Source organism: Tachyglossus aculeatus, chromosome 7 (genome assembly GCF_015852505.1).
Source record: "Tachyglossus aculeatus isolate mTacAcu1 chromosome 7, mTacAcu1.pri, whole genome shotgun sequence".
Classification (NCBI taxonomy): Eukaryota; Metazoa; Chordata; class Mammalia; order Monotremata; family Tachyglossidae; genus Tachyglossus; species Tachyglossus aculeatus.
In genome coordinates, this window is record NC_052072.1 from 26,476,959 (window position 1) to 26,489,929 (window position 12,971).

At 44.2% G+C, this 12,971-nt stretch overlaps 1 protein-coding gene across 3 annotated transcripts in view; it reads right to left on the bottom strand.

Annotated features, from left to right (window-relative positions):
- Nucleotides 1-12,971, bottom strand: part of MDM4 (MDM4 regulator of p53) — a 49,318-nt gene that overhangs the window by 13,559 nt on the left and 22,788 nt on the right. For all 3 annotated transcript variants that reach the window (XM_038749477.1, XM_038749476.1, XM_038749475.1), the window contains exons 3-5: nt 10,024-10,098; nt 4,453-4,586; nt 2,977-3,026 (exon numbers count right to left, since the gene is read on the bottom strand). In XM_038749477.1, coding sequence (XP_038605405.1) covers nt 2,977-3,026; nt 4,453-4,586; nt 10,024-10,098 — 259 coding nt within the window. The remainder of the gene's footprint in view (nt 1-2,976; nt 3,027-4,452; nt 4,587-10,023; nt 10,099-12,971) is intronic.

Consider the following 12,971-nt stretch of genomic DNA (forward strand, 5'->3'; position numbering starts at 1 on the left):
TCTGGGGAAGAAAAACCAACGTTTGCAAGTGCGTCTGCGGTCGGAAAAATCACGTCTCCTGAATGGGCACAACTTCCCTCCTCCGCCCAAAGTGTTTTCTTCCAAATGCCGACACTGAAACCTCACCAGCCTCTGAACCGCCAACTGTTCTGTCTGCCTCACGTCGTCACATGCCAACAGCGCCCACAATGCCAGTGTCCTGACCCAAGACAACTCTACAGGCCTCAAGGCGATGGTAGTCTATCATCAATGCAGGACAGGCAACATCATCTGGAGGTCTGATTCTGGACTCACAAAACTGATTCAAGTTTTCCCAACTCGGTCACGATGTTAGCACAGGAGAGCGGAGGAAGTGCTTCCGGCCATTCTCAAGGCCGACGGGAAGAAGGGGATGTCGACACCGCCCGCCTATGGGATGCCACGTCCCAGGACTGTCTCAAATAGGAGAGGAATCTATTTGCCTGGAACTTTGGGATTCCTTGATGGTGGAAAAGGGAGACGTGGGCTCAACAATAACAACAAAAAATGAGTTACAAACCCAGCTAATAACCCAGGATCGCTCAGCCTGCCAGAAATAGGTACTCAGACTACAAAAGAGTCAGCCAATTGTGGCTCAGTCTCACTACCGATCTTCGGTCCCCTAGGTGAAAAAATTAGGGAGGCCTCATCCAGTGAGGGATAAGTAGAGGAAGAATACAGATTTAGCGAACGGAACTGAACGGACCATTCTTTTAACAGTCGAAAGCAGATTCAAGTCTAGAACACCTATCACACCAAGTGGCAATGGTCCTAATTGACTTTTTGTTGGTACAGGTGATTTAGACACACAAAGAACAGCTGTGGAATCGGGGCGGGGGGGCTTTTCTCGAGGGGAACTTGTCTTACCCCTACTGCTCTTCAAAGAAATACTCAAGTTAACAAAGATGCACGGAAAAGGCTAGAAAGAATTCTTTGTCGGTTTACTCCAAATGTCAAGCGCTTGTAATGCCAGAATCTAAAGGCATGACTTGAGCTAAGCAACTAAAGCACTAAGAAAAAAGGACAATGCAACAAAATAAGGGGCATGTCTGCCGAGTTTGTTCCCTTTAATTGCCACGCACACACATTTGCGATTTTAAAGGATCCAGTTCTAATAAAACAGCATTCTTTTCACTGAGCAAAGCAAAAACCAGAGCATAGCTGAAATCCTTGAAAGAATTATGAAAGACGGGGTAAATGGAGGAACTCTCCCAGGCCTTTCCAATTCAGAAAGTTGACTGAAATCTCACCAGCACTGAGCATTCACACAAAACAGGTGCAAATTAAACTGGGGACACGGATATAAAAGCACTTGGGCAAGTTCAATTCCCAGAAAAAAAGGATGTAACAGACACCCATATCACTTAATCAGTATACATTAACTTCTGCGGAGAAAGGGCCAAAAAGAAAATGAAACAGCAAAGGAAGTGGGATTTTTTTTTAAAACACAACACTTTGGATGTGAAGTCCAATTAGGGGATGAGGTTTAATACATGAGCAGATTATCTGTTGCAAAGATGAACAATGTAGTCAATTTTATTAAATTCCCCTTTAATGCCCAAGGGCATACCCTTACACAGTTCTACCAGTGCATGGTAACTGAATTTTGACCCATCTGCCATTTTAGGAGCAAGTCCCTGCTGAGCAGAGATTCACAGTTAAACATAGAGATCCTGAGCTGTGAGTCAATACCTCTTTAAAGCCCCAAATGGGACCCCTGGACTCATCTGTGGTATGATGGAATGAAAATCCACTTGTTTGACTACAAAGAGTCCATGCCCTCTAGGCTGTAGGCTCCTTGTGGGCAGAGAACATATCTACCAACTCTGTTATACTGTTCTCTCCCAGGTGCTTAGTACAGTGCTCTTCCCATAATAATAATAATAATAATAATGCTTTTTTTAAGTGCTTACTATGTGCCAAGCACCGTTCTAAGCGCTGGGGTAGATACAAGGTAACCGGGTTGTCCCACGTGGAACTCACAGTCTTAATCTCCATTTACAGATGAGGTAACTGAGGCACAGAGAAGTTAAGTGGCTTGCCCAAGGTCACATAGCAGACAAGTGCTTGGCACATAGTAAGCATTTAAATAATAATAATAATAATGGCATTTATTAAGCGCTTACTATGTACAAAGCACTGTTCTAAGCGCTGATTGCCATCATTATCATCATCAAGTGGCGGAGCCAACATTAGAACCCATGACCTCTGATTCCCAAGCCCGTGCTCTTTCCACTAAGCCACGTAAGCACTTGACAAATCCAACAGACTGACTGATGCCAATTCCATTACCCCTACAGGATAAGTCTTTAATCGAAACCGTCAACCTTCCAAGCATTCATTTTGGCTGTAGGCAGGGCTAAAGTTCTTGCTCTGGCAATGCTGGACTGGAGTCCTCTAGAGAGCTCAAGTTCTTTTGGGAGATCTACCCAGCTGCCCGATTTGAGAGGCGCTCAGACCCATCATATATAAGTTTGGAGGCGGAAAGAGCAGATTTAATAAAACACACACGGCATCATTCGATGGGTTTTACCAGGGGTTTGAAGCTTTTCCTTCACTTAGTTCCTTGTGGGCAGGGATCATGTCTATAAACTCTATTGTATTGTACTTTCCCAACCACTCAGTACAGTGCTCTGCACACAATACCACTGATTGAATGATTTGACAGCTGCAGCAGGAATTCTGTCCTTCCCCTTCCGCAACCCAAAGGGTGCCAATTCCAAGACATGCCCAGTCAGCGATATTTAAAGAACAGAGGCACGGGACGCAAAGACCCATCAAGCAAGAGTTGGTACTGCAATGTGGACAGCTTTATGTTTCTCAGCAGAGGTGAACACCCCACTCCTCAACCCAGAATACAGCATTTCATTTCAGACACAATTCTCCATCCTGCCTACAGACTTACTTACCCAAATTCACTTAACACTACTATGAGCTGATAAGATATGATCAACGTACCTGGGACAGTGGCAGAGACCAGGTTTTTCCTCAGCATATCATAAAGAGGGCTGTTGGGAGATGGGGAAGAAGATTACTAACTGAGGAAAAGAAAGCCGTAACACCTCAATTTCTCTGCAGGTGAAACCTTGTCAAATGTATAGTGCTCCCTCGCAAGAACCCTGCAATGACTGAGGACATAAAGGCACCCTCAAAACAAATCCCCATCAGACTCCCTATCCCATGGTCTTTCCATTAGCCTATGCTGCTGCTTCCAGTTACCATAAGTCCACACATTAGTTCGCAGTGCTAGTGAACCAGTGATACAGTAACTGAAAAGCTCAATGCAATTCTACTCCTGGGGAGAGCGAGTTGGAGGGCCTGGCCCATTTGAGATGACAGCTAGTTTTCTACAATCATGGAAAACAGTGATTACACCAAACTGCCCACCGTGCTAGCCAAAGTAGAAAGAAAATTGAGCATGACTCCTCAAAACCAGAGGGGACAAGAGAGATGTGTCTCTCATAAGTCCTCACACCAATCGTAAGAGGGAGTGATCTTCACGTAGAGAAACCGCAGCTCAGAAAGACGAATGCAGACCTCTCAATATCGATTTAACTTCCTATTTAGGGAAGTCCAAGGAATACTCTAACAATTCAGATGATTTCCATTTCCATGAAAGGCCTGAAGACAACTTGGAAGGACGATGCCCTGGTAGAATGAGACCAGCTCTTCCTGGAATTTTCATATTTAGCTGGATCAAGTCACAACATGCAACAAAAGGGACCAGAGTTCTAAATGGGCAGATTTTACATGGGCAAGAGTAGAGAACGAATCTCTGTTCTATGCTGCAGCTGGTCAGTAGAATAAGCAGTATGGTTTAATGGATACAGCACAGACCTGGGAATCAAAAGCACCTGGTTTATAATTAATAATAATAATATTTGTTAAGTCCTTACTATGTGCCAAGCACTGCTCTAAGCACTGGGGTAGATACAAGGTAATCAGGTTGTCCCACGTGGGGCTCACACTCTTAATCTCCATTAACAGATGAGGTAACTGAGGCACAGAGAAAGTAAGTGGCTTGCCCAGGGTCAAGTGGTGGAGCCAGGATTAGACCTCACGTCCTCCGACTCCCACCGCCCATGTTCTTTCCACAAAGCCATGCTGCTGATCCCAGATCCGCCTCAAGTGTCTGCTGGGTGACTGCGGGCAAGTCACGTCACTTCTCTGAGCCTGAGTTCCCTCATCTGTAAAATGAGGTTTAAGACGGTGAGCCCCATGTGGGACATGGACTGTGTCCAACCTGATTACCTTGTACCCACCCCAGTGCTTAGAGCTGCGCTTAGCGCAGAGTATGCATTTAACAAATGTCATTTAAAAAAAAAAGCCAGAGATGACACCTCAGTAATCGAGAGAGCTAACAACACGCCACAAAGGTGACCAGGGTCAGTTAAAGGTACACGTCTAAGAAATACCCATTCTGACTCTACTTACCTTGGATCTTTCACGGAGAAACTCTGAAGTCCCAACAACTCTCCCAGGAGATCCCCTCCACAATGCACCATGTGTTGGGCCTGCTGATCATAGAGCTGCTTCACCATTATATACTGACCCAGAAAATGCATGACCTGTAGATGAATGAGATAGTGGAATCAGAAACACTCGGATGTTATCAAGAGAACAGAACTCCAACAGAGAGAATGGATCTGCTGGAATACCATTTGTGTTTAGCATCATCGATTTTTGATTTGCAGCCCATCGGATTTAAGGTTCTACCACAGGGAGAGCCTATGGGGTGGGTGATTTTAGAATCACTGAAGAGCTTACATTCATATTTCTCCACTGCAAGTAATGTTGGTCATAAGCAAATTCAACATCACCATCATCAACTGGCACGGAGTATGCACTGGGTGTTCTCATAGCATTGCACTGTGAGAGGTATTTTACGCCAAAGTTGCTGAGCACCTCATCCCCAATCAATCAATGCTATTTATCGAGCACTTACTGTATGAAGAGCACAGTACTAGGCTCTTGAGCAAGTACAATACAACGGAGTTGATAGATATGTTCCCTGCCCACAAGAAGCTTACCGTCTATGGGGAAGACAGACTTTAAAATAAATTATGGATAGGCATGTAAGTGTTGCTGGGGCCGGGGATGGGATGAATAATAACTGTTTAAAGGGTACAGACCCAAGTACACAGGTGATGGGAAAGGGAGCAGGAGAAATGAGGGCTTAGTTGGGGGAAGACATCTCGGAGAGGTGATTCCAGGCCAAAGGGACAGTGAGGGCACGGGATTGGCGGCAAGGTAGACAAGACTGTGGCACAGGAAATAGGTTGTGTGTGGGCTGGACTGTAGTAGGAAACCATCAGAGGTATGATGGGGGTGAGAGCTGGCTGGTTCTTTAAAGTCGATGGTCAGGACTATCAGCTTTTATGCTTTGATTTACAAAAATAATAATAATAATAATCTTTCTACACCTGATGCTAGCAGCACCTTTGCCTAGAAACCTCCACACTGTCCCCAGTTTGCTGAAAGTCATTTGCCTCAATGATGCAAAAATATAGCTTCTTATAACTCTGATATTTGCAAAGCACTTGCTCTGTGCCAATAAGCCCGGTTACCCTCCAAGCAGAGGAGAATGAACCCAGCTCTGGAAGGTGACCGTCCAGAAGCTTCTGCTCAGCCTTTAAGTAAACTAAGGAACTGGAAATCGATGGAACTATGCACAGATAGAAAGTAGTGTCTCACTCCGCAGAGCAGAATTTTGCCTATGTTATTCAACATTCTGATATACATTTCCAAGATTGTGTTCAAATACTTGTCAGAAAAGTCAATTTAAGTTAAATCATTGTAAATGACTTTGGTCGCAAGTCCAAGTTCCCAGCTTCTCTGCCCAGTGGGTTCATTTTCAATTCATATGGAGTGGATCAACTAGAAATTAAAGTTTTCCCCAGGGAGTAAGCACAGCACAAACAGCACCGATACTTCATTAATTTAGCCCTTTTAGGATACCCATCAGTAATAACTTTCTTTCTATCGTAGTTCCCAACCAAAAAAATAGAATAAGGCAGGTGCTATGAATCATCTGTGCCCAGATGCCATTTAACTTATTTAGTGGGGCTAAAGCACAATGCCAATAAATATCTTATTATGCTCAATGTCTGCACTGAGGATTTCCCTGAGTCTGCTCTCATTGCCTCTAACAAAGTGACGCTTCTAGATGCCTCTCTTCAACTGTTAGACTGGATCCCTGGTATGTCAGGGAAGGTTTCACAAGTGAATAGGTGCTGGACAGATAACAGGAGAGAAGGGGGAAAAGGAATTCCCCTGAAAGATGTAGGAGGCGGCCCAGGGATGCTACAGGCACCACCCCAAATGTCACACTCCAGGAAAGAAAACCCACCTGGCTTTAGGTCCAGACCTGGTCTGAAGTTGAAGAGTGTGGCCTAGTGGCAGGAGCACGGGCCCGGGGATCAGGTGTCCTAGGTTCTAATCCCAGCTTCCCTACTGATCAGCTGTGTGGTCTCAGAGAGGTCACTTAGTTTCTCTGTGCTTCAGTTCCCTCATCCACAAAATGAGGATGTGATACGTGTTCTCCCTCTTTCTTAGACTGTGAGCCAGCCCCATGTAGGACATGATTATTTTGTATCTGAACTCCTTGTCTTCCCTCCCAAACCTTGCCCTCTCCCTGACTTTCCCATCTCTGTTGACGGCACTACCATCCTTCCCGTCTCACAAGCCCGCAACCTTGGTGTCATCCTCGACTCCGCTCTCTCGTTCACCCATCACATCCAAGCCGTCACCAAAACCTGCCGGTCTCAGCTCCACAACATTGCCAAGATCCGCCCTTTCCTCTCCATCCCAACCGCTACCCTGCTCGTTCAAGCTCTCATCCTATCCCGTCTGGACTACTGCATCAGCCTTCTCTCTGATCTCCCATCCTCGTGTCTCTCTCCACTTCAATCCATACTTCATGCTGCTGCCCAGATTATCTTTGTCCAGAAACGCTCTGGGCATATTACTTCCCTCCTCAAAAATCTCCAGTGGCTACCAATCAATCTGAGCATCAGGCAGAAACTCCTCACCCTGAGCTTCAAGGCTGTCCATCCCCTCGCCCCCTCCTACCTCACCTCCCTTCTCTCCTTCTCCAGCCCAGCCCGCACCCTCCGCTCCTCCGCCGCTAATCTCCTCACCGTGCCTCATTCTCGCCTGTCCTGCCATCGACCCCCGGCCCACGTCATCCCCCGGGCCTGGAATGCCCTCCCTCTGCCCATCCGCCAAGCTAGCTCTCTTCCTCCCTTCAAGGCCCTGCTGAGAGCTCACCTCCTCCAGGAGGCCTTCCCAGACTGAGCCCCTTCCTTCCTCTCCCCCTCATCCCCCGCTCCATCCCCCCCATCTTACCTCCTTCCCTTCGCCACAGCACCTGTATATATGTACATATGTTTGTACATATTTATTACTCTATTTATTTATTTATTTTACTTGTACATATCTATTCTACTTATTTTATTTTGTTAGTATGTTTGGTTTTGTCCTCTGTCTCCCCCTTTTAGACTGTGAGCCCACTGTTGGGTAGGGACTGTCTCTATATGTTGCCAATTTGTACTTCCCAAGCGCTTAGTACAGTGCTCTGCACATAGTAAGCGCTCAATAAATATGATTGATTGATTGATTGCCCCGATGTTTAGGACAGCGTCAGCACTTCAACAGCACTATTATAATAGTGTTCTGATGTCAAAGTGCCGGGTGTAGACGTGGACCTTCCCTCAAAGTCCTTCGGCAAATGATCTCAGGCTCCCAAGCAGGCAAGATTTTACTAGTAATAGTAATAATGGCATTTATTAAGCGCTTACTATGTGCAGAACACTGTTCTAAGTGCTGGGGAGGTTACAAGGTGATCAGATTGTCCCACAGAGGGTTCACAGTCTTAATCCCCATTATTTAGTGGGGCTAAAGCACAATGCCAATAAATATCTTATTATGCTCAATGTCTGCACTGAGGATTTCCCTGAGTTTGCTCTCACTGCCTCTAACAAAGTGACGCTTCTAGATGCCTCCTCTTCAACTGTTAGACTGGATCCCTGATGAGGTATCCCCTGATAGGGATGAGGTAACTGAGGCCCAGAGAAGTTAAGTGACTTGCCCAAAGTCTCACAGCTGACAATTAGCAGAATCGGGATTTGAACCCATGACCTGACTCCAAAGCCCGTGCTCTTTCCATTGAGCCACACTGCTTCTATAGTCTCCAAAAAGGACTTGAGCTAGCCAAGGTTTTATGAAGGTCCCCCCAAATTAAGTTAACAATGCTTTCTGACTAGCAAAAAATGAGCTCTTCTGAAGGAAATAAATGTAGACAAAGATATTAACAATATTACTTCAAGTCACTGGAAGAGAACCAATCTTTCCTATTTTAAGGGCAGGCACTACCACAGAATAGAGCTCTAAATCTGAACCTTCTCTTAAGTATTCAATTTTGTTCCAGCCAAAACTTTTAGAACCTAAGTAAGTTATTTAAATGCATGTGTTTAAAATAAGTCACAGAACTTTGCAGGAGAATCTGACACCTTGATAATGAAAAACCACTGCATTTAATTCCTAGCTAGCAAGATAACCCTGTAAATCAGAGACTGTGTCATTTTTTTCTCGTCTTCTACACACTTTGCATTTTAATCTTGAGATAAACAAATTCAGGGTGATTCTTACATTTAGCTGACAACATGCTTCAAAGGAACTTGAGGGAAAATACATAATAGCTAAAAAAAAAAGGGCAGAGTATGGCAAGAGCTTTTGCTTCAAAAGTCTCAGGAATAGAGTAATTCATAAAAGCCCTTTTTTTCCTCAGACTGGTATCCTGAAAATACAGTCAGGATGTATAGTAAACTACTGTGGTAAAAAGAACTGCGTGAACAGAATAGATTCCTTGGGCTAGGGCAGTTGAAGCATAAGCAAAATCCCTTTGCCCATTTCCCACTGTAGGGCATTCTTATAAGTTTTTTGGCGATGAGTGTGTGTGTGTGTGTTTTGATTGTCTCTACTCTAGAGTCAATCATTCAATTGCATTTACTGATTTGTACATATCTATTCTATTTATTTTACTTTGTTAATATGTTTTGTTTTGTTGTCTGTCTCCCCCTCCTACACTGTGAGCCCACTGTTGGGTAGGGACCATCTCTATGTGTTGCCAACTTGTACTTCCCAAGCGCTTAGTACAGTGCTCTGCACACAGTAAGTGCTCAATAAATATGATTGATTGATTAACCTGTATATATGTATATATGTTTGTACGTATTTATTACTCTATTTATTTACTTATTTTACTTGTATATATCTATTCTATTTATTTTATTTTGTTAATATGTTCTGTTTTGTTGTCTGTCTCCCCCTCCTAGACTGTGAGCCCACTGTTGGGTAGGGACCGTCTCTATGTGTTGCCAACTTGTACTTCCCAAGTGCTTAGTACAATGCTCTGCACACAGTAAATGCTCAAAAAATATGATTGATTGATTAACCTGTATATATGTTTGTACACATTTATTACTCTATATACTTATTTTACTTGTACATATCTATTCTACTTATTTTATTTTGTTCATATGCTTTGTTTTGTTCTCTGCCTCCCCCTTCTAGACTGTGAGCCCGCTGTTGGGTAGGGACTGTCTCTATGTGTTGCCAACTTCCCAAGCGCTTAGTACAGTGCTCTGCACACAGTAAGCGCTCAATAAATACGAATGAATGAATGAATGAATATGTTGCCAACTTGGACTTCCCAACCGCTTAGTGTCCAGTGCTCTGCACACAGTAAGTTAGTTGTACATATTTACTATTCTATTTCTTTTATTTTGTTAATATGTGTCCCCCTTCTAGACTGTGAGCCCGCTATTAGGTAGGGACCGTCTCTATATGTTACCAACTTGTACTTCCCAAGCGCTTAGTACAGTGCTCTGCACATAGTAAGCGCTTAACAAGTACCATCATTATTATTATTATTACAATATAACAGACATTTTCTATCAACGAGTTTACAGTCTACAGACTAATGTATAATACGTTCTGGTTTACCTCCTTCACTGTGAAGATTTCACCTTGTGCTCCAGCTGCCTGCAAAATCTTCAGAAGTGGCAATTTTGGCCGTACCTAAAGGGAACACAAACCCCAAAGACACTGTTTAGGCTGAACCAAGAACTTCATTGGAAAGGAATAATTATGGAGACAATGCTAAGTCCACCATAAACACCAGCTCTGGGTGCTTCACTGAGTGAAAGCCCCACAGTGATTATTTCCTCATCAAAGAGCACGATTCGGGGCCCTCCAGGACTGTCCCAGGGTCCGACAAACTGGGCGTTTCTGACCAGTTGCCCAAATAACCAGCAGAGAAGCAGCGTGGCTCAGTGGAAAGACTACGGGCTTTGGAGTCAGAGGTCATGGGTTCAAATCCCAGCTCGGCCGATTGTCAGCTGTGTGACTTTGGGCAAGTCACTTAACTTCTTTGAGCCCCAGTTCCCTCATCTGTAAAATGGGGATGAAGACCATGAGCCGCCCCACAGGGGACAACCTGATCACCTTGTATCCCCCCCCCCCAAACGCTTAGAACAGTGCTTCGCACATAGTAAGTGCTTAATAAATACCATTATTATTATTTTTCTCTTTCAGAAGTACTTCAGGTACTTTCATGCACTTCACCCTACAGCACTTATGTACAGGTCCATAATTTTAATGCCCGTCTCCCACTGTAAACCACAAGCTCCCTGTGAGCAGAAAAAGTGTCTAACAACTCTTTTACAGTGTATTCTCCCAAGCACTTAGTATAGTGCTCTGGACACAGTGAATGCTAATTCACTGTCCAGCTTGAATGATTTTGAAAATTCTTTAATTGCTTTTCAGTGTTTTCCAGTTTATTCTGGCATCAGGAAGTGCCCCAAATCTGGGTCACCTCATTAAATCAATGATGACTGCCAGGCTAGTGAACCACATGTAAAGGCACTGCCTGAAGCAGTTTCATTTGACTACATTAACTCCTAAATTCCCTTGAGATGGTTTCATAGCCAAGAATTTTTCCACTGACACGTTGACTGGACACTTTTCTACCCTGATATTACAGAAAGACAACTTAAAGGGGCTATGTCAATTCCTGACCAAAGTCATTTAACACTTTTCTTCCCCGACATTACAGAAAGACAACTTAAAAGGGGTATATCAACTCCTGACCAAAGTCATTTGACACTTTTCTTCCCTGACATTACAGAAAGACAACTGAAAAGGGTTATGTCAACTCCTGACCAAAGTCATTTGACACTTTTCTTCCCTGACATTACAGAGGCAACTTAAAACAGTTATGTCGATTCCTGACCAAAGTCATTTGACAATGTAACAGACTTCTATGTTTAATAGGGAATTCATAATTAGTATTTTCCCCCCATCTCCCTCCCGAAGCACTGCTGGCTTTGTGCGTCTCTCTCTCTGCCCACTTTAAGATTGGGAATTTGTTTCGGTGAAACTGGGTAGAAATGGTTGGAGCAAGCAGGTGGCCCTTGCAGCTGCACCTGCTTCTCCTTTAAGCCCTCTCTATTACTAGAAAACCCACCTCCTCAGATGACGCGGAAGGGAAAGAAAAATATATTTTAAATCATTAAAACCACAGGCCAGCCGGAAGGTAGTAACCCAGAAGGCTCCTGGATGTGGCTTTCTCGCTGTTTCCATCCTCTGGGCCCTACTTAGGCCAAAACTCAGGCCAGCAATAAGGGTTGGGACAGAGGGAGGGAGACCTCTGGTCTCCACAGTCAAGTTTGGGTGGAGGCTCTGGACCCTCCCAATGCCAGATTCAAGAAGGGAACAGACCCTGTCAACCTCGACTACTTTCCCAGTGCGTCTCCCAACGTGTGAGTTTCCCGTTTGTTGTGGGAAGGGAATTTGTCTGTTGATTGTTATATTGTACCCTCCCGAGAGTTTAGTACAGTGCTCAGCACAATAAGACTGTCTGACCATTGCCCCTCGTTTATGTGCTTCTGCGTGTCTGCCTCCCATTTCTTCCCCAGCCCTGACCCTCCTGAAAGCCCCTGCGACTCAAAATGAAAAGCCTGATTTACACCCTACCGAGTGGCCTACCACCGGGATTTTCCTGAACACTGTATACAGCATAAGTGCTTAGTTCAGTGCTCTGAACACATTAAGTGCTCACTAAATACCATGGATTGACTGATAAGAGTACATACATTCATGAAATACATGGGCCGCAAAGCAGAAACTCTGATGTGCCTTCTCGGGCAATTTTCAAATAAAAGCCATTACTCCTTATTTCTACCCAGAAAAATTGTTTTTCTTCTCCTCCTCACCCCTACAGTTACTCAGATCCCCTAGAAGTTAATGGCCAAAAAAGGAAAAACCTCTCACCAAGAGGAAATAACTCTGGGGAGGGCTAAAGGAAACTGCTTGAACACTACTGGCCTAGAAAGAATTTGGCTTTAATGAAAATCTCAATGTAACTGTTAAATCTCCTTGGACCTTCCTCTAGACTGTCAGCTGGTTGCAGGCAGGGAACAGGTCTACCAACCCTGTTATTTTCTACTCTCCCAAGTGCTTAGTACAGTGCTCACAGCACTAGATAACACTGACTGACCGACTGATCCAGTGTGATCCTCTCCCCCTCCCCACAGCACCTGTATATATGTATGTTTGTACGTATTTATTACTCTATTTACTCATTTTATTTGTACATTCATTCATTCAATTCTCTTTATTGAGCACTTATTGTGTGCAGGGCACTGTACTAAGCGCTTGGGAAGTACAAGTTGGCAACATATAGAGACGGTCCCTACTCAACAGTGGGCTCATATTTATTCTATTTATTTTATTTTGTTAATATGTTTTGTTTTGTTGTCTGTCTCCCCCTTCTAGACTGTGAGCCCGCTGCTGGGTAGGTACCGTCTCTATATGCTACCAAGTTGCACTTCCCAAGCGCTTAGTACAGTGCTCTGCACACAGTAAGCGCTCAATAAATACGATTGAATGAA